At 43.8% G+C, this 19485-nt stretch overlaps 1 protein-coding gene across 2 annotated transcripts in view; it reads right to left on the reverse strand.

Moving 5' to 3' along the window:
• The window catches only part of Hydin (HYDIN axonemal central pair apparatus protein), a 361889-nt gene that overhangs the window by 147356 nt on the left and 195048 nt on the right, over nucleotides 1-19485 (reverse strand). For both annotated transcript variants that reach the window (XM_047529238.1, XM_047529237.1), the window contains exons 23-29: nucleotides 17471-17611; nucleotides 16754-16832; nucleotides 14821-14931; nucleotides 13645-13854; nucleotides 11424-11561; nucleotides 5604-5781; nucleotides 3496-3623 (exon numbers count right to left, since the gene is read on the reverse strand). In XM_047529238.1, the coding sequence (XP_047385194.1) occupies nucleotides 3496-3623; nucleotides 5604-5781; nucleotides 11424-11561; nucleotides 13645-13854; nucleotides 14821-14931; nucleotides 16754-16832; nucleotides 17471-17611 (985 nt within the window). The remainder of the gene's footprint in view (nucleotides 1-3495; nucleotides 3624-5603; nucleotides 5782-11423; nucleotides 11562-13644; nucleotides 13855-14820; nucleotides 14932-16753; nucleotides 16833-17470; nucleotides 17612-19485) is intronic.

The following is a 19485-nucleotide window of genomic DNA, read 5'->3' on the forward strand; positions in this document are numbered from 1 at the left end:
CAAGATTACAAACAATGTGATTCCATTCATATGACATTCTTGAAATAATAACAGTATAGCAACGGGGAACAGACTGTGAGGCCAGGGGTGAGGGATGTGGGGAGAGGAGAGTGTAGGGCTTGTAATGGGCAAGCACGGATTTATAAACACGAGGCTTAGATCTACCTGTTGAAAACATAAAGGAAAAGACTGCCCTCCTGCCCCTTCTTTGTAGGGCATTTATTTTGGAAAAGTTGTAATTTTAAGTCATTTCTATCTCTTTGAAATCATACATTTTAAAAGAAGCTAAGTAAGCCTTCTGCCAGACTCTGAAAAATCCTTTCTCAGTCATGTTCTTGAACACCAGGGAGCCACATCTTTAGATGCCCATCATCAAGGAAGATGGAGACCTTACCTCCCAGGTTCTGTGGGAGGATGGCAGTCTAGCTTTAGGGGGACCCAGATAAAAGAAGTCAGTATCTCCTTTGGGTAAAGTCGATTAGCTACCACAGACGGTTACTGCAAACACCACGTTAGTTTGGGATAAACCACGTGGAATGCACGAGGACACACATGTGATGGCTTGAATCTGACTGGCTGTATAAGAAGGTAAGACCTTTTCCCACCTGTGTCACCTCTCAGCAGATGAGGTGCAGTGTGATACGAATCACATTCTGGTTTAATCCTCATTGAATAAGAAAATTGTTTTGTCTTTGTGGAGAGAATTTCTGAGTCAGAAGGAGATTTTGTTTTTAATTTTATTTCTCCAAGACGCATAAGGAATCCTTGTGGTGAAGGAATAGTTCTGAATTTTAATTGTCATGGTGGTTAAATAAATCTATGCAGGTGATGTAATTGCGTACAATTACATACACACTGTTATGGTTTGGATGTGAGGTGTCCCCCAAAAGCTCACCTGTGAGACAGTGCAAGAAGGTTCAGAGGAGAAATGATGGGGTTGTAAGAGTCTTAACCCAATAAGTGATTTAATCCCCCTGATAGGGATTAACTGAGTGGTAACTGAAGTGGTAACTGAAGTGGTAACTGAAGTGGTAGGGTGTGGCTAGAGGAGACTGGAATTTTTGGGGTATATATTTTGTATCTGGAGAGTGGAGACTGAGTCTCTCTCTCTCTCTCTCTCTCTCTCTCTCTCGTTTCTTGATGATGTGAGCTACTTCCCTCTGCCACACTCTTCCACCATGATGTTCAGCTTCGCCTCGAACCCCAAGGAATGGAGCCGGCCTTCTATGGACTAAGACCTCTGAAACCATGAGCCCTCAAATAAACTTTTCCTCCTTTAAAATTGTTCTGGTCAAATCATTTAGTCACGGCAGCGGAAAAACTGACTAAGACATACACAAACACACACGAACACATAAAACTGGTAAAATCTGAATAAGCTCTGTATCAACATCCATTTCCTGGTTTAGATATTTTACTAGAGTTATGTAAGGATGTTACTCTGGGGAATTTTTTTTTTTTTTTTTTGCAACTCCCTGTGAATCTATAATTCTATTTTTTAAAATACCAAACTATTCAAAGAGGATTTCGTTTTACATGTAATAAAAATATTTCATTGGGGAAACATTAGGAAAAAGTCTCTGAGTGATTTTTATGGGGGTGACAGTGATAAAGGCTGATAACTGCTGTCCGGGAAGGGCCCAGTTGGGAGGGGCAGCCTGCGGCTTGACCCACAATGAGACAACAGGGGAGAAGAGGAGCGCGACTGGGGACAGCGTTCCAGCTTGTCTGGATTCTAGAACAGCAAAGCCCACTCTGGGCTGGCTCAAGAGCCAGGAGTAGTCCACCCTGCCATATTCAGGAGGACCAGCTTGGCTCTGCAGATGCCATCAGATTCACAGGAAGCCCACTCCGTGGGAGAGACTGACAGAGACAACTGTCCTGGGCTTTGGTAGGGAGCAGCCCAGGAAGGCAGTTAGGAACACTGCTGTTGCCCCCTGGGGTCAGCCGGGGATCTGTCAGGGGAGGGTGGAAGCTACGAGGCCCGCCCGACTTGGCAGCTGGGCAGGCTCCATTCAAGTCTGAGCTCTGTGCTTCCCTTGGGACTGGGACTTCAGGTCTGTGAACTCCATACGGCTGTCAGATTAGGCGATGGTGGTAGCACACTCCCCGCCTCTGCTGGGAGAGGATTTAATGAGATAATAATGCAGGTTAACAGTGGCACAGGCCTCATGCAAGAGTTCAGTAAATGCCAGCAGTGATATAAATCACGATCGTCCTTGGTGCCAAGGTTCACTTTTAGCGTTTTATGCCGAACAGGATTCTGCAAAATAAGTCATCCCTGGTGGCCTTTGGGGCATCTGATCTTCCCCACAACACCCTCTCCCCCATTTTAGAACCCCTTTCAGCCAGTCTAAGGGCTTTCTAGCCAACATGTATAACCCTTCCATGGCCAATAGTCCCGTGAGCCCAGGGGAAAGCAGCCCTCCTGACCAGGAGAGGAATTTCAGGGGTGGTGAGGGAGGACCTTCAGGATTTTGCAGCCTGTTTATAAGCTGGGCCACTTCCTCCTTCGGAGGCCACTGTTGGCTTGGCTCCCTCTCTGTGACACCAGGCACGGCTGACTTTCCCGGAACCTCCGGCGGCCCTTCTCCCCGACTCGGGGGTGGTGTGCTCCAGGGCTGCATTCTTTCATTTTTCTTGAGGCACTACAGATGGAACCCAGCGGTGCTCCACCAACCAGCTACATCCCCAGTCCTGCTTTTCTATTTTAAATTTTGAGACAGGGTTTTGCCCAGTGCCCCAGGCTGCTCTTGAACTTAGTCTCCCCGGGATTACAGGTTTAATCTTGAGGTAAATCCACTTGTCTGTTTCAGGAGGGCTCCTTTCTGAATCCACCCTTTTCCCTGCTCATTCTGCACATTTCCACTACTTCCTGTGATGGGAGTGACCACCGCTGACTCTCAAATCACTTTCGCCAACCTCTCTCTCTGCCCCAGGTCCCCGGCAGTGGTTCTGACTCTCTACTGGATGATGAAGAGGAATCTCAAGCTCAGTAATGGACCATCGTCCAAGCGAGATAGCTGGATGTCACGCTCACCTCACTCCATATCCAATTAGTTCCTAATCCCTGACTATTCTGGAATATTCCTTGCACTTAGTTCTCCCTATCCCTATTCTCATCACTACTATCTCTTAACTCAAAATGCCAGCTTTTAGAAAAGCCTCCTGTATCTACCCTCATCCTCTCAAGCCCCAGCCCCTTGGAGTTCCAAAAGGCAGCCAGAGGCAGCTTTTAAAGACGCAAACCCAACTCTGCCACCCACCTGGCTGGAACGCTTCAGTGGCTTCCTGGGGCCCTCAGGATACAGTCCGAACCCTCACCATGTTCTCCAGGAGACGGCTCCACTCTGGGGGCTCATCCCATCTTCCCTGCCCACCTGCTTCACCTCGGCTCTTATCTTTCTTCTCTCTGTTCCCAGAGATGCCCCTGAACCTGTGCACACCCACGCTCCCTCTCTGCACACCTCCTGCGCAGGGTGCAGCCAGCCTTACCTCCGAAGATTCGTCCTCAGGTATTTCATCAGTTACCGTCTCAAGGTGATCCAGAGTTTCATATTTGTTGAACTCTTTTTCCAGGTTTTTTCTAGCCTGATCCAAGAAGATTTCATACTTTTCATTGCCTGTGGAGGTTGGAAGGGGAAGGGAATTAGGATGGTCAGAAAAACATGACTTAAGCCCCCAACACAGGCTGTCAGCTCAGGGTGAAGTGAGAAAAGAAGGGAACTTTCTGATACTGCACCTGCCATGTTTTCCTCTACTTCGGAGGGCGAGGTAATTTGAGTTGGTTGAATTTGTACCTGACTTCTCTAAGTTTAATGAGACTGGACATGAGTGAGTTACTAGCTGGTTCTCAAGAACTTCTAGCACTGAAATCCCTATATTCTGGAACCCCCTTCAGAGCTGGATGATGGGGATAGCTGGTCACTCAAGTCAATTTTCATGTGTATTAAGTCTTCGGTTAATAAGAAGAATATATTTAGGTCAGGTTGCTGTAACTAAATCTAAGTAAGTCATAATATCCTGAATAAGGGAGGCTAGGCAACTGGTGGAGAAATTTCAGGCTCCCAAATTCACTATTAAGCCAGTGCAAATTCAAATGCTTTGAGGGGTAAGGCAGCAGAGTAATTAAAGTGCCTACTGTAAGAAAACAGGAAATGCTGAGACCGTGGTGAACTGTAGCACAACTAATGACATTCAAATTTAAATCACTTAAAGCCCTTAGGGTCAAACCGTGTCTACTGCCCTGATGAATATAGCTGGGTGCCCAGTCTTCCAGGTGGCAAAGGCTTTCTTTCCTGACAATTACAGTTTGTCCTCTGCATTTGCAGTCTCTGCATCTGCAGATTCAAAAAACTATGGATCAAAAATATTTGAAAAAAACTTGCGTCTGTACTGAACATGTACAGAACGTCCTTTCTTCTTGTCATTATCCCTTAGACAACACAGTTCAATAGCCATTTAGATGGCATGTGCACTGTATTAGGTATTAAAATAAATCTAGAGAGAGTTAAAAGCATACGGGAAGATGTGCATGGGTTATACAGAATTACTGTGCCTTTTTATATAAGGGTCTTGAGCAACCATGGATTTTGGCATCCAAAGGAGATCCTGGAGCCAATACCCCCTGGATGCTCGGGGACAACGATATATGTGCTGCTGCAGTTTTGTTCCCTGAGCTGGAACTCTAGATATTAGAGTATAATGTAGTCTTAGCTTTATTAACACTTATGTTCATGTTTTCAGAGAGCAGACATTTAGAATTCAATGAAGGATCATAAACAGGGGTACTAGTGACTTTAGGGAATGGGGTAGGAGGAAAGCTGGGGAATGAGGACTTAGTCTGAAACTTTATAGGGAAAGTGGATTCCAAGGATTCCAAGGAAAGTGAATTCTCCCAGTTTATGACAGTGAGAGGCTTCTCTGACCCCTGGTCCTGTACCCGGTGTCAGGAAGACAGAGCGGGACAGAGTCCACGGATAAGAGAACAGTTCAGCTGAGTTTTGGGATCTACCAGGACTGAATTATCAGTCTTCTTACAGAAGGGTAGCTCTGGGGGTCACATATGACCAGAAAAGTCTGGGTCAGGCACGTGGGCAAACAACTAATAATGTCTAATCTAGCCTTCAAACCATGTAATGTCAAAATAAGGCCGTGGTTGCTGCCTTCCTGTGCTGTTTCTGTTTTGAGGCTTCTATACCTGGCGGGACCTCGGCCACCCCCTCAATCCAGAAGACACCTGTGCACATGCTTTTGGGAAAGGAAATTCAAGGAGAGGTCATGGCTGGAAGGGATACGTATTGGACTGCCAGGCCTTTGAAGGTGATTTCCTGATTCTTCTGTAAGTAATTCAGCGATGGCCAGATCGTCCAGGGGTCTTTGTTTGGAACTGCCAGAGGCTATATCTTGTCTCATTAAACTCAGGTCACCAAGTCGGACTCAACTGTCATGCTCCCCCTTGTCTGGACATTGAATAACACATAAGGGAACTAAGGGGGAGTGCCATGCAAATAACGTGAGCAGTCACCAACCTTCGAGGAAGCAGAGCTCATATGTACCTTTAGTCCCCACTGTGGGGGAAATACCATAATGGGCAGTAGTACCTTGAATATTCCTGGGGAGATCCAGGCAGATCCGGGGAAAGATGCCCTCTCCACTCAGGGTAATATTTTCTGGGACCAGGTGAGCGATCTGTATCTGGAAGCTCCTTTCGAAGATCTCGGGTATTCCAGGTAAGTAGTAAACCTTCAGCACCTGCTCCTTACTCGAACCGATAAAACCCTGTGTAGCAGGAAGAGCAGAGGGAACTTTCAAAGACGCGAGTGGACTTCTGCTTCTGGAGGTGTGAGCTACTAGAGTCCCAGAGGCTGACTGTGCTGGTTATTCTGTGCTCACACGCCTCCCCTAAGATCTGTTCCAGGGATGCCCTAAGAAATCGTCAAGAAAGCCAAGCAAAATAGGCAGCAGACATATCATGAAGGGGAAACAGTGAGTGAATAAAAATAGCAAAAAAAAAAACCAAAAAAAAAAAAAAAACCTCGAAAAAACAACAGAAACAAACTCATTTTTCTCAGACATCAGGGAAATTCCAGCAAAAATCAGATAAAAAAGTCTTAAACTAGTCTTGATGAGAATGTATATCACAGGAAACTTACTTTATAAACCTGTGGTGGGGTGATCAATGGGGTAAGCACCCAGAAAACCACTTTAACACCATCTTATGAAGTTGGACATATACACAGGCCATGACCCAGCGATTCCACCCTGGAAAAAATTCCCTAGGAAAACTCTTCCACCTGTGGACCAGGAGACATGGGAATATTCATGGCAGGATTATTTCTAATAGCAAATTGTTGGGGGAAAATGTGCTTCCTGTCTCCCACATTTTATGGAACATTGTGTGTGCGCCTGTGTGTGTGTGTGCGTGTGTGCACATGTATGCGTAAGGGAACACAGGACATAGTCAAATTGCAAAGTAGACTGGGTTTTCTGTCTCCAGGATTCACCTTCACGTCCCCATTCTCTCTTCTTTCCCATCCTTGGGTAATCCACAAAATTCTCGTTTCCCACGGGCAGTTCTTCCTGCACTCAGTGTCCTGGGGTGAGGGGGCGTCTCAGCTTTTATGTCAAGCTCTCAGCAATGAATTTCTCCAACAAAAGCAGTTCTGTCATGGAATTCTGGTGGGGAGACCTCCCCCGCCCATTTTGTTCTGTCACACATACTGTTGAGCTCTGTGAATGTTTGTCTGCATGATAAGAATTTGACTTCACGATAGGAAAGCTGGTATACAGAAGAGGAAAAGCATGCTGAGAAAAATCCCACTTGGACTCATAAAAAGAAGACCCAGTTCAAAAGCAGGAGACTGCAGACGAGTTCACAAGGCGGCCCTGGACTGCTGTTCTCAGGAAGGCCTGCTGGCAAGGGAGGTGCTGGGTTGGCATCTGGCATCTGACTGTCTCACTGTGCCTACGCTGCAACAGGATGGTTTATGTCGAATAGCTGCTTTCTTTTCTTTTGGGTTCTTTCTAGTTACACACGACCGTAGAATCCATTTTTGACATGATTATCCAAGTGTGCCATGCATCTTGTTCTGATTCGGACCCCAGGACCTCCCGTCCCTTTCCCTCTCCTCACCCCTGCTCCCCTGGAATGCTGCTTTCTTTCTGGGTGTCTGGAATTGGTATGTGCCAGGCTGAGTGCCCACTGTGACTGGCCCCAGTGAGAGTCCTGGGCAGGAGTTAATGAGCTTCCCTGGCAGCCCTCACATGTGGTCACGACTCATGGGGGTGCTTCGGAGTGCTCCCAGGGAGCCACCAGGAGGAGACCCTTGGCAGCTCGAGCCTGGTTTCCTCTGGACTTTGCCCCATGAGCCTTCCCCTTTGCTGATTTTACTTTGTGTCCTTTGGCTATAATAAATCATAGCTGTGAGTGTAACTTATTGCTGAGTCCCAAGAATCCTCCTGGAGAAAAAGGAACATATGACATTAGGACAAGCTCTGCTGACCTTCAAAAAATAAATAACCATGTTAGTTAACAAACCATTTCAGAAAACAGAAATGAGAAATTCTCCTTTCTTCTTGTGATATCCAAATTGGCCAAGCACGGTATGAAAGAGTAAGTTTATGGGCCATTTATCACTTATAAACGAAGATGCAAAAATAGCAAATAAAATATTAGTTAACTGAATCCAGATTTTATACACACACACAAATTTAAAATGCAGATGACAGCAAGTAATACACAATGTTTTTCGCATTTTCTTTCCATTTTACTTAACAATATATTTTAGAATTAATTGAATATTAGTACATCTAGAGCTGTTTCATCCTTTTAAACTGCTGTATATTATTCCACTACATAGCTTTAATACATTTTAAAAACTAGTTCCCCACTGATAGACATTTAATTGGTTTCTGGTCTTTTGCTATTGCCATTACAGCTATGTAGGAAATACTCTATTATATATAATATTTTGCAAATGTAGGAACTTGTATGTATGACAATTAGAAATGAAATAAAATTTCTGATTCAAAGAGTAATTTTAAGAGATATTGCCAAATTGTTCTCTACAGAGTTGTATAAATTGTACTAATAGCAGCAGTATAAATGTGAATGCTTAAAAAGAAAAACAGAGGATTAAAGGCAAGGAAAGGGTAGCAACTGTGATAAAAAGATAGAACAAAAAGAAATCATTACAGAAACTTTTATAATAGGGAAAATAATAATGAATTACTTCCAGTCTACTGATGATAAGGTTTTTGTCAAATCTCCCTACCAAAACCTAAGACATTCTGGTAAGTTTAAAAAATAAAATCCAACCATCATGTTTCATGAATGATAAACCTAAGACGAAATCAAATAGATGTAAGGCGGAGGGAAGCAGGAAGCACAACCCGGAGATCAAAGTGGAGTTCAGAGCAAACTCATTAAAAGGGAACAAAAATGCAATTTAAAATAGGAAGCAAGGGCTGGGGAGATAGCTCAGTTGGTAGAGTGCTTGCCTTGTAAGCCTGAGGCCGTGGGTTCAATCCCCAGCACCGCAAAAAAAAAAAAGTTAGGAAGTAACACAGTCCACAATAGACACCTAGTAGTCACAAAGTCCACACAGAAAATGTATAAATGCAATTTTTTCTGCAGACCTTGCTTTAGCTGACATTTCTGCTGACCAGATGATCTCAGAAGGCTGAGCTGACTGTCCCAGCCGCCCATCTCCTGGGGTGTTACCTCACTGCCACGGCCCTGAAAACTGGAGCACCTCTTAATTCCTAATTTTCTAGTGGGGCTTAAAGCACAATTTTTTTTATATATTTGTAGAGAACAAAAGATGGAGTAATGCATAAGGCTTTCTATACCACTCCTACCCTTAGAAAAATGAGACAGAAAACGATGGAGGAGATTTGAATGCTGTAAGTATTCAGGTAATTTAATAGAGTTTCATGATAATCTGCGTTCTGTAGCCTTGGAAACATTAATTTCAAGCATTGACAAGTACTGAAGATCATTTTAGCCACTAAATCACATGAATGAATTCACTCAGTAGGAACTGAGAGAGCCATAGTATCTGGCCATGTTACAAAAAACTCAATGTGAACATTAATGAGTTTAAATGACAAAAGCAAAAATCTTAGTCATTTGAAAATAAAAATATACTTTAAAATTATGCTTGTAAATAAAACTAATTTTAAGAGAACTCAGAAATGATGAGAATTATGATATTCATTTGTATGAAATATACAAAATTGACTTCTACTTTTTAATCTGTCATTTTCTTAACATCTATGGGGTGAGGCAAGGTATACTCAACCAGATAAACAGCCTTACATTTTTACACTATTAGTTAGAAAGAAAAGTAGCCATTTATTTTGAGAAGTTAGAGAGCCTGGCACAGTGGCACATGCCTGTAATCCCAGCGGCTCGGGAGGCTGAGGCAGGAGGATCACAAGTTCAAAGCCAACTTCAGCAACTTAGTGAGGCACTAAGCAACTCAGTGAGACCCTGCCTCTAAATAAAATACAAAACAGGGCTGGGGATGTGGCTCAGTGGTTAAGCACCCCTGGGCTTAATCTCCGATACTAAAATAGAAGTCAGAGAAACAAAATGTAAGAATAAGTTCAAAAGAATAGCTAAGATAAATTGGAAAAAGAAGAAGAAAACGGGGTTGACCTAACAGGTATTAAGATTTATTTTAAAGAAATGGTAATTATTTTTCACTGCATTTTCTTTTCTTTTTTTTTTTTTGCGGTGCTGGGGATCGAACCCAGGGCCTTGTGCTTGCAAGGCAAGCACTCTACCGACTGAGCTATCTCCCCAGCCCACTTACCTCAGATAGAGCGCTAATTTCCAGAATCTATAAAGAACTCAAAAAACTCTACACCAAGAATACAAATAATCCAATCAACAAATGGGCTAAGGAAATGAACAGACACTTCACAGAAGAAGATGTACAAGTAATCAACAGATATATGAAAAAATGTTCAACATCCCTAGTAATAAGGGAAATGCAAATCAAAACTACCCTAAGATTTCATCTCACCCCAATTAGAATGGCGATTATCAAGAACACAAGCAACAATAGGTGTTGGCGAGGATGTGGTGAAAAAGGAACACTCATACATTGCTGGTGGGGTTGCAAATTAGTGCAGCCACTCTGGAAAGCAGTGTGGAGATTCCTCAGAAAGCTTGGAATGGAAACACCATTTGACCCAGCTATCCCACTCCTTGGCCTATACCCAAAGGACTTAAAATCAGCATACTACAGAGATACAGCCACATCAATGTTCATTGCTGCTCAATTCACCATAGCCAGATTGTGGAACCAACCTAGATGCCCTTCAGTTGATGAATGGATAAAGAAACTGTGGCATATTTATACAATGGAATATTACTCCGCAATGAAGAATGATAAAATTATGGCATTTGTAGGCAAATGGTCGAAATTGGAGAATATCATGCTAAGTGAGATAAGCCAATCTCAAAAAACTAAAGGACGAATGATCTCGCTGATAAGCGGATGAGGACATATATTGGGGGTTGGGAGGGGTTAGCATTAGGTTTAGGGTTAGGTTTAGAGTTAGGCTAAGGAGAGCGGTAAGAATGAAGGAAAGAAGGACTGTATAGAGGGAAAAGAGGGGTGGGAGGGGTGGGAGGGGTGGGGGGGAGGGAAAAAATAAACATCATTACCCTATGTAAATGTAAAAAATAAAAAAAGAAAAAAAAAGAAATGGTAATTAAAATAGTGTAATATTAATATAGAGACAGGCAAATAGATCCATGAGGACTAGGGAGCTTAGCAATAACCTGAGTAATCTAGGGGAAGGACAAGATGAAAATACTCATTATTTGTGGAATGTAAGTTTGTTAGTATATCACTTATGCTGTTTAAAATTTTATAATTTTTATAACAATGATGTGCAATTTCATAATGAGAAACATTCAAAGTTCCTGACAACTCGTGGATCAACATAATAGGGACAAGGAACCACATCCCTGTTTGCTTTCTTTCTAAAATCTACATGGTTCGTTACCATCTGCAGGAGTTTTCGAGACTGCTAGTGAGAAACCGCCACTATTTGGTGTAGTCAGTGGAGAGGAAGCTCTTGGAAAGGACAGGGTGAGTGTGAAGACGTCCATGGAAATAAAGTTGATTTTATTATCACGGGGAAGAAATTCCACGGGTGGTAGCTGTCTGGTTCCCAGCTGCATCTTCCTGCCTGGAAACTGGCTAAAGTTGGGCTCACTCGATAAATACTTGTTTGATAAATAGGCGACCTGGATTTCTTTATCTTTCTGCATTCTGAGAGTTCTTTAGTTTTAATTTTAAAAAAGAAGTCACCCCCCACCACCCCAATCCTGGTAATGAATGCTAACCCGACTGGGGTGTGGGCAGGGGTTGGAACGTGGGTCCCTCCCACCGTCTGCTCACCGAGAGGGGCACAATCAGTGGAACCCCGGGGAGAAGGTTGTCCGGTGAAGTCAGGGGGTCAGCCAGGACCTTGAACTCGAAGCCAACTTTCCCGGTGTTCTTCAGTGTGATTTCACGCTCCGTGATGTGGTTGAACAGCTTGAGAGGAGGAGAAGGAAGAGTGACCCTCCTTCCCAGACCATGGGGTGCTGCTCTCACCCTGAGGAAGGGGAAGGGCCAGCTTGCCTCACAGACCCAGACTTTACTTTGTTTGAAAGAGACACTGCTCAATCCCTATATCCGCATCTCAAAAGGGTGCCTCTTGGGGCAGGCGGACTGCGACCCCCTGGATACCTGGCTTAGTTCTTCTTGCTACCAGCTCAGTCAGCTTGGACTGTGGGCATGAGCACCCAATCTCCGTGCCTCAGTTTCTTTATCAGCAGGAACTTAGCAGATCTTGAAGTAAGTTTTCTATACTGAGAAGATTTGCCTTCTGGATTCTGTCTCATAAGAAAACTGTAAGATTTGAATTCAGAATATTCTGGAATAAATTTTCCATTTGTTTAAGGAACCATGGCTATAATGGACCAGCCAGTTCTTTTTTCCTGAGATTTTGATAACATAATTCACCAGCTGATAAAGTAGGCCTAATAACCACAAATGGAGGTCACTTTGGGGGTTTTTAGGACAAATTAGGACAAGGTCCGGCTGCTTCAAAGAATACATTCAGAGATGAGCCGAAACCAATTGCCCAGAGGACTCTGAAGATAAGAAAGGAAGTGGGGGGAATTCTATCTGGGCAACACAGTGGAGGAAGTCGCAATCAGTGCTGGGTAATATGATTTCAGATACAATGTTTAATCTATAAACACACAATTCAGTCGTTAACACATGCAGAAGCTAATCATTAAAATTTGGTTGAAGATATGATCTCTGAGTGTATAATACAGATTCTAATTGGGGATAGGAGAACAGAATTAACTAACAATTATTCCAAAATAAAAATTAGAAAGTATATTATATCCTGGCAAAGGCTTTACCTAAGTGCCAAGGGAATATCGAGTAAGAAAAGGTAACTGTGGGATGGAGCTGAGCTGAATCTTGCAGGATGCATGGTCTGGGGTTGGCAGAGTGGAGGAAGAGGGGACATTGTGTGGGAAGATGTGGCGGCAGGAGGGGCTGGGGTGCATTGGGGCCAGTGGGAAAACCAGCTTGGCCACAATTATATGAGTGGGTTATAAAGGGGAATTACGGACAACGAACCCTCTGTGTAAGGAGTACGTTAATAGAGGGGCTCACCATATCCTCACCCAGGTGGAGGAACCCAGCCCTGGTTGACTGGGGGACAGAGGAAGGAGCTCACAAAGACTGAGGTTCTACTCTGACCCATGCACAGCACTGGCCAGACGCTTCACTTATGTAACCACAGCCTCCTGGTGAGACAGGCACTTGCTCTCCCACTTGCATATCAGGAATACTGAGGCCTGGAGAAGTTAGGTGGTGTGCCTGTGGTAACACAGTCAGGAGGAAGCAACACAGGATATAAAACCATGCTCTCAGTGCTACGTTGCTTTTCCAAATGCTGCTGGGATTAGCTGGTCACAGACCAATGGGATGAAAGTGAAATTTGTGGAAAATTTATCTGGCAACGATGTTTAGGTGGGTTAATGACAGGAGCCATGAATGTACTGTGACCCCTTGCAGCAGTGTTGGCATCACCTGGGAACTTGCTGGACAAGTGAATTCTCAGGCCACCTCCCGACCTACTGAATGCAGAAGGCAGTGAGGAAGGAGCAGCTGCCATCATTTAGGCTCGGCTTGATGAGGCCTTGTAGTGTGATCGCAGTGTGGGGGACAGGAAAAGGGACGCGGAGCAGGACCCTGGTGAGTGAAGTAGCAACCACTGGAGGCTGAAAGGATGTGGGTGCGGGGGAGATTGTAAGCCTGGGAGATTGTAAGCTGAGGGCATGAGGAAATGGTAGTGCCCACGAAAGAAACAGGTCGGAAGAGACTTGTGATTCCGGCGGGTGTCTAGCATACTGAGTTTCAGGAGATGGTGAGAAAAGTAAGTGGAAATGTCAGGCACACGGTTGGGAGCAGGAGAATGACTGACTGGGGTCAGAGAAGCAGATTAGGGACCCGGGACAGGGATGATGGTGAAGTTTGGGAGAGATTCAAGGACAAGAACTAAGATTCATGCATAAGGAAAAACCAGGAAATCTCCACCCGGGGCTTGTAGTACCTGTAATCCGTAGTTAATATCCTTGGTGTCAAAGGAGTAGTTGACCAGGGAGGCCTCTCCCTTCAGGATTATTTCATAGGTGGGCCCTCCTTCCACTTCACACAGTGCTTTGGCTTGGGCAGCGATGTCAGTGTGTCCAAAGAAGGTGAACGATACCTGGTGGTGGCTGTGTGGCTGCAGAACTCCATAGAGGGGCAAAATGTCAAACACCTGTGGAAAGAGTCATCCTTCCTGAGGACGCGCTCAGGACGAGGGGCCTGCGTGGATGGTAGAGTCCCGCCAACTGGACAAACTCCCAACTTTTCACTTGCTTGACTCCGTGAGAGGTGACTAAGCCAGCACCCTGAACACATATGATGGTAACGGTGGGAAAAGTGCTCTGGTGAGACCCAGGAGGTAGCAAAGCCAAGCCATTGTCCTGGAGCAAGATCAGATGAGCTGGAGTGTGGGTACATCCCTGTGAAGCCCACCACGCCGGCAGGCCTGAGGCACGGCGAGCCAGGGCTCACTGACCTGGTGCTCTGCAGCAGCCCAACCTGAGCCCGCTGCAGATGCCCACTCCACACAGTGCATGGCCCAACCCGGGGCACCCGTGATCCACTGACCTCAATCTCCTGCTTCCCAGAATGTGGGAAAATGGAAGTCAGGAAGACTTGAATGGAGATTAGCAAAAATTTGAACCAATGGTGTGGGTACTTTGCCAAACCCTGATTAGCATAAATTTGGACTAATAGTGGTTGATCCAAGTGCTGTATAAACTCCTAGACTAGCACACTCAAGTGGCAACCCCTATTGGGTCCCCTCTCATCCTGTTAGAGGTCTCTTCTCTTCCCACGTGAATAAATCTTACTCTTTTACACTCACTCTTCTTTGCCTGTAGATTTTATTTGAATTTGCAAGACAAGGACCCAGAAGAAGAACTGGTAGTGAGCTGGCTGGGTTTGCTGCAGCATTGGAGGGCATGGCCTGCCATTGAGAGCTTCAACACGCCACCCTCCAGCTTTGCCAACCGCAATCCTCAGAGCTGACATCTGTGGGCATTCCCTTCCTTGATTAGCTGTGAACATTGAGATGGGATTTTTCTGCTGCAGAGGCCTACAGCTTACACAGACCCCACCTGCCAGCAGAAACAAAGAATCTAGTTTCATCCCAAACTCTGTTTTCAGTAGGACTTACTTCTTCTATCCCAATGGTAAGCATTTCCTCCTGTTCAAAGATCCACGGGGATTCCCGAAACTCCACCTGACTCTGACTTCTTTCTGTTTCAGTAGAATTATTTTTTATTCCCTATAAATTAAAGATATGGGAAAAATCTAGTAAGTGATCATAATGGAGCATAGATATGCACCTCCTCATCACTGACAGAGAAAGGAAACATGTTGTATATGATTATAAAAATAGTATGTTTTCCCCAGGGAGATAACTGGACAGTGTCCAAAATGTGCATAATGTACATAACACTGATGTTTACTTCAGTGTTATTTATAATCGCATAACTCTGGAAGCAAACTAGCTGCCCATCAATAGAAGTTCATCTTAAATAAAGTGTATGTGGTCCCTCTCTCTATGGAAAGGGTACAGAGTATATTTATGGACCAAGAGTGATGTGCACAACATATTATGGAGTAGAACATCAGTTCCATTCATATTAAATCACGTAGGCTCCATGGGTCTGAAGGTGTGAGTGGGTGTAAATGCATTTTGAGACTTGCATATGCAAACAGATATCTGGGAGTTTGTTTGCTAGAAATTACAGTAGTATTTTTCCATAAATGATGGGATTTTGAGAATTTTTTTCTTTAACTTTTTTGTGTTTTTAAATTTCCTGTGGCAAACATCTTTAAAAATAGAAAAAAACATTTAAAAGACAAGTGTTCTATATACGCATACTAAAAAATATACTAAAAGCTCCAAGAAAGAAAAATCAAGCAATAGGTTATACTATAAATACAGGTATGTGTGTATTTATATTCTGTATATATATCTATATCTATATTTGCATTCTGATTTTTTTAGTTGAAATTATGAGTGGTACCTTCCTGTGTGACTGAATATTCTTCACAAGCATCATTTAAAATATTAAAAAATAGCTATTCTGGGCCTCTTATTTTTCTAAATGAATTTCACAACTGCCTTTTCTATTGCTATGAAGAACATCACTGGAATTTTAATAGGAATTGCATTAAATCTGTATAGCACCTTTGGCACTATAGCCATTTTGACAATATGAATTCTGCTAAGAGGCATATCTAGAGAATCATGTTTTAGACAAGGAACTATACAATTTAAATTTTGCCACACTTGCCAAGCTGCATGCTGTAGAGGGTATGCCAATCCAAATTCCTACTTGCCAGGTACAAAAATGCCTGCTCATGTCCACTCTTCACCATGACTGCTACAAACACTATTTTAAAAGATTGTATGTCATCCTGGACACATAGTCATTTATTTCATTATTTTTTCAATGCTTTGCTCTTTCTAAAGTTCTATGACAAACATGTTTGTATGCAAATCTTTGTGTGTCTGATGCATATATATGCGTGTGTGTGTGTGTGTGTGTGTGTGTGTGTATGTGTGTGTATAATTTTTTTTTTTTGGAACTGGAGATTATTTTATCCAGTAACCACTGAGCCATACCCCCAGTCTGTTAAAATTTTCTTTTTTAAGTTTTGAAACAGGATCTTACTGAGTTGCTGAGGGCCTCACTAAGTTACTGAGGCTGGCCTAGAACTTGCAATCCTCCTGTCTCAGTCTCTTAAGTTGCTGGGATTATAGGCATGTGCCACTGTACCTGGCTAGGGGTATGCATCTTTAAAATCTCTCAGTCTTTGCTTTGTTTTTTCTATGAGATCACTGAGAATATTACTCCTTTGGGAACCTCTATCCCAGGGGTAGGAAGAGCATAAGATCACCAGGTGCGGAGGTAACTGGCTTCTCCATTTTAGAGCTCTCTGTCCTGAGGTATCCTGGGGTGTTGGCTCTGGGGTGTGATTGGAGAGTGATCCGGATAAAGCCACAAAGCCTCATCCCAGCTCGACCCCTGCTCCTGCTTTGTTTTATGGGAAAGACCTTCTATTTATCAACTCTCTTCAGGGCAAAGGAACCTTACATCTGAGATCATAGTGGATGCTGTCATTTTTTTGGCTTCTCGATCTTCAAACCCCATATCTTCATCCATAATGATAGTCCTGGGAAATTTAATAAAATGGAGAGAATCACTGAGTCTGCAGTCATCACCACATAGACTCATTTGCATCTTTCCTCTACTGTCTTTCTCTTCCCCTCTGCCACACCCCAGAAAGTAAGGAGAAGGTCTTACTCAAGGGTCTTAAGAAGTCAGTGAGCCCTCTGTCCCCAAATGTGAAGTCTAGGTCACTAAACTGGTGAGTTTTTTCCTAGGGCCCAACCTCTCTTTCCTGGAGCATGGAACCCATGCCTGACAAAAAGTCCTAGGAAGCTACAGAAATTCTTCAGACAACTTGAATGTGTCCTCAGTGCTCAATGTTAAGTTTCGTAATTGTTGGAGCATTTTATTATGAGGATAAAATGTTTGGCATATTCTTATACCCTTTTGCTACCCTGGACCCAGTCCTGGCTGCAAGCCTTAGCCCTATAGAAGGACTCAGTCTCCCAGGGCTCAGGACTTTAATGGCGTTCTGAGAGCAGAGATAACTCTCAGCTCCAAAAAGTGCCATCCAGGGTCTAGCACAAAGACTGGTGAATGACTGAATGAAGAAATAAGGAATGAGTATAGAGTATGTAAGTCAGATTAGAGATAGGAATGCTGTTAGAGACAAATCCATGCTGGTTTTGCATTTGTGCTTACTTAACAGAATCACTAAAATCCATCTCAGGAGACTCTACTATAGCTGGGACTGCTGGAGAGCTGGCAGATGCTGAGGTTGCTGGAATAGACTCCATCTGGGACATGGGGGTACTTTCAGGCTTCTTTGCCCATGTCTCAAACCTACAAAGGCATAGAAGGGAGAGGGGTGATACAAATGCACATCAGTTTTTGAAAATTGGTGCCCTGTGGCCATGTTCCAAATCCTAGACCAGGCAGTTCTGGAAGGACCACCCTGTACGCTCCCTTGGACTTGCCTTCTTCAAGTCTTAGCTAAGGTTTCATTTGCTCCTAAAGTCTTCTGACCATCTGTTCTAGTCTGGGTCCAGTATCTCTACTCTGAGTGTCCACAGGTCTCTGGATTTCTCCTATCATACCTGCCTTTAGCTTTTTGAGGACTTGTCTCAACAGGGTACCTGATATAGTGCCTGGCCAGGAGTACACAGGCAGGCCCGGCTACAGATGAGTGGGGGATCTGCTCCCAGATAATCAGAAAGCAGGATCAGGACTAGGGTGAGGTAGGCAAGGAACTCATCTTCAGGGTCCTGGAAGTGCAGGCTCAGGCTTTTTGCATGACTTTGCTTCCTATAATGTGGCATCCCTAGTGCCTTGCTTGCCATACCTCAGTCCTGGTCCCACTGGTGAGTTTGCTGCCATTTAAGTTCTCTGCGCAAGGGGAAAATCGGTGGCTGCTCAGCTAGTGCTGAGCCTGTATGTCCAGGTTTCACTGATTAGAAAGACCTTTGAATGCCAAGGTGGTGGGTTAACCCCTATTCTTCCTTCCTTTCAAGGTGCAGGTGACTTTTTCTGAACTTTTCCCTTTCCATTCCTGTCCCATCTCAAGCCCTCAATATTAATTTCAGCCCAAATTCACTTATATATTCATTTTGGCCTCATATGCACTCCGAGGTTCAGCAGAGCTGTCATCTGCTCTCTGAAGCTCCCATTACTGTCCCATTATTCCTTGCAAGTGCCACAGCATTTCATTATCACTTCTTGCAGGGTGTTGTCCACTGTTTACCATGTCCTGGAGTACCATTTCCTAAGTTTCAGGCACTCCATGCCACTTTCATAATTTTTGCCATATGGGGTATTACCTAATAAAGCAATTTATTGAGGAATAACTTATGCACAAATTGGATCCACAGCATACAGTTTGATGAATTTTTTACAAAATATGTACCTGAGTAACTAACTACTACTGCATTAACAGAGACAATGCCAATCATCCTAAAAAGTACCCTTGTGTAAACTCATTTGCTTTATGTCTCTATGGATTAGCTTTGCCGACAGTTTCAGAGAAATGTACTCTTACATGACTGATTTCTTTTGTTCAGCATGATGTTTCTGAGAGTTATCATGTCATATGGACTGGTAGTTTTTTTCTCAACTGAACAGTACTCTGGAGTATGGATCCTTGTCCATCTTGTGGATGGACACCTAGACTGTTTCCAGATTTTGGATACTATTAGTGAAGCTGCTATAGATATTTGTGTATGTCTTTAAAGTGAGGACACATGTTTTCATTGGGATCTGGATTGCCCCTCAGGGACCCATATGGTTAAAGACTTGGACCCCAGGTTGTTGCTATTGGAGGTGGGACCTAAGTGGGAGGTCTTAAGGTCATGGCAGGCATGTCCTCAAAAGGGATAGTGGGACCCTGGCTCCTTTTACTTCCTCTCTCCATCCTGCTTCACGATGAGGTGAGTGGTTGTTTTAAAAAAACTATTTACTTATTTATTTTTTCATTATAAATATTAACTCATATTAATTGTACATACTAATGGGTTTCACTGTGACATTTTCATAATGCATATATTGTGTTTTATTCATATTCACCTTCCCTACAACCCTCTCTTGCTTTTACATCTTTCCCTCTTCCCACCTGATCCCATTCCCTTCCCTTTCCCTCATAGCTCCTATTTTACTTTCATCTCACTTTCTCTCTCCTGCCTTCCTTCCCTCTCCCTCCCTTTCTCCCTCTCTCCCTAGTTTCC

The sequence above is a fragment of the Sciurus carolinensis genome, chromosome 16 (genome assembly GCF_902686445.1).
Source record: "Sciurus carolinensis chromosome 16, mSciCar1.2, whole genome shotgun sequence".
NCBI classification, from domain to species: domain Eukaryota; kingdom Metazoa; phylum Chordata; class Mammalia; order Rodentia; family Sciuridae; genus Sciurus; species Sciurus carolinensis.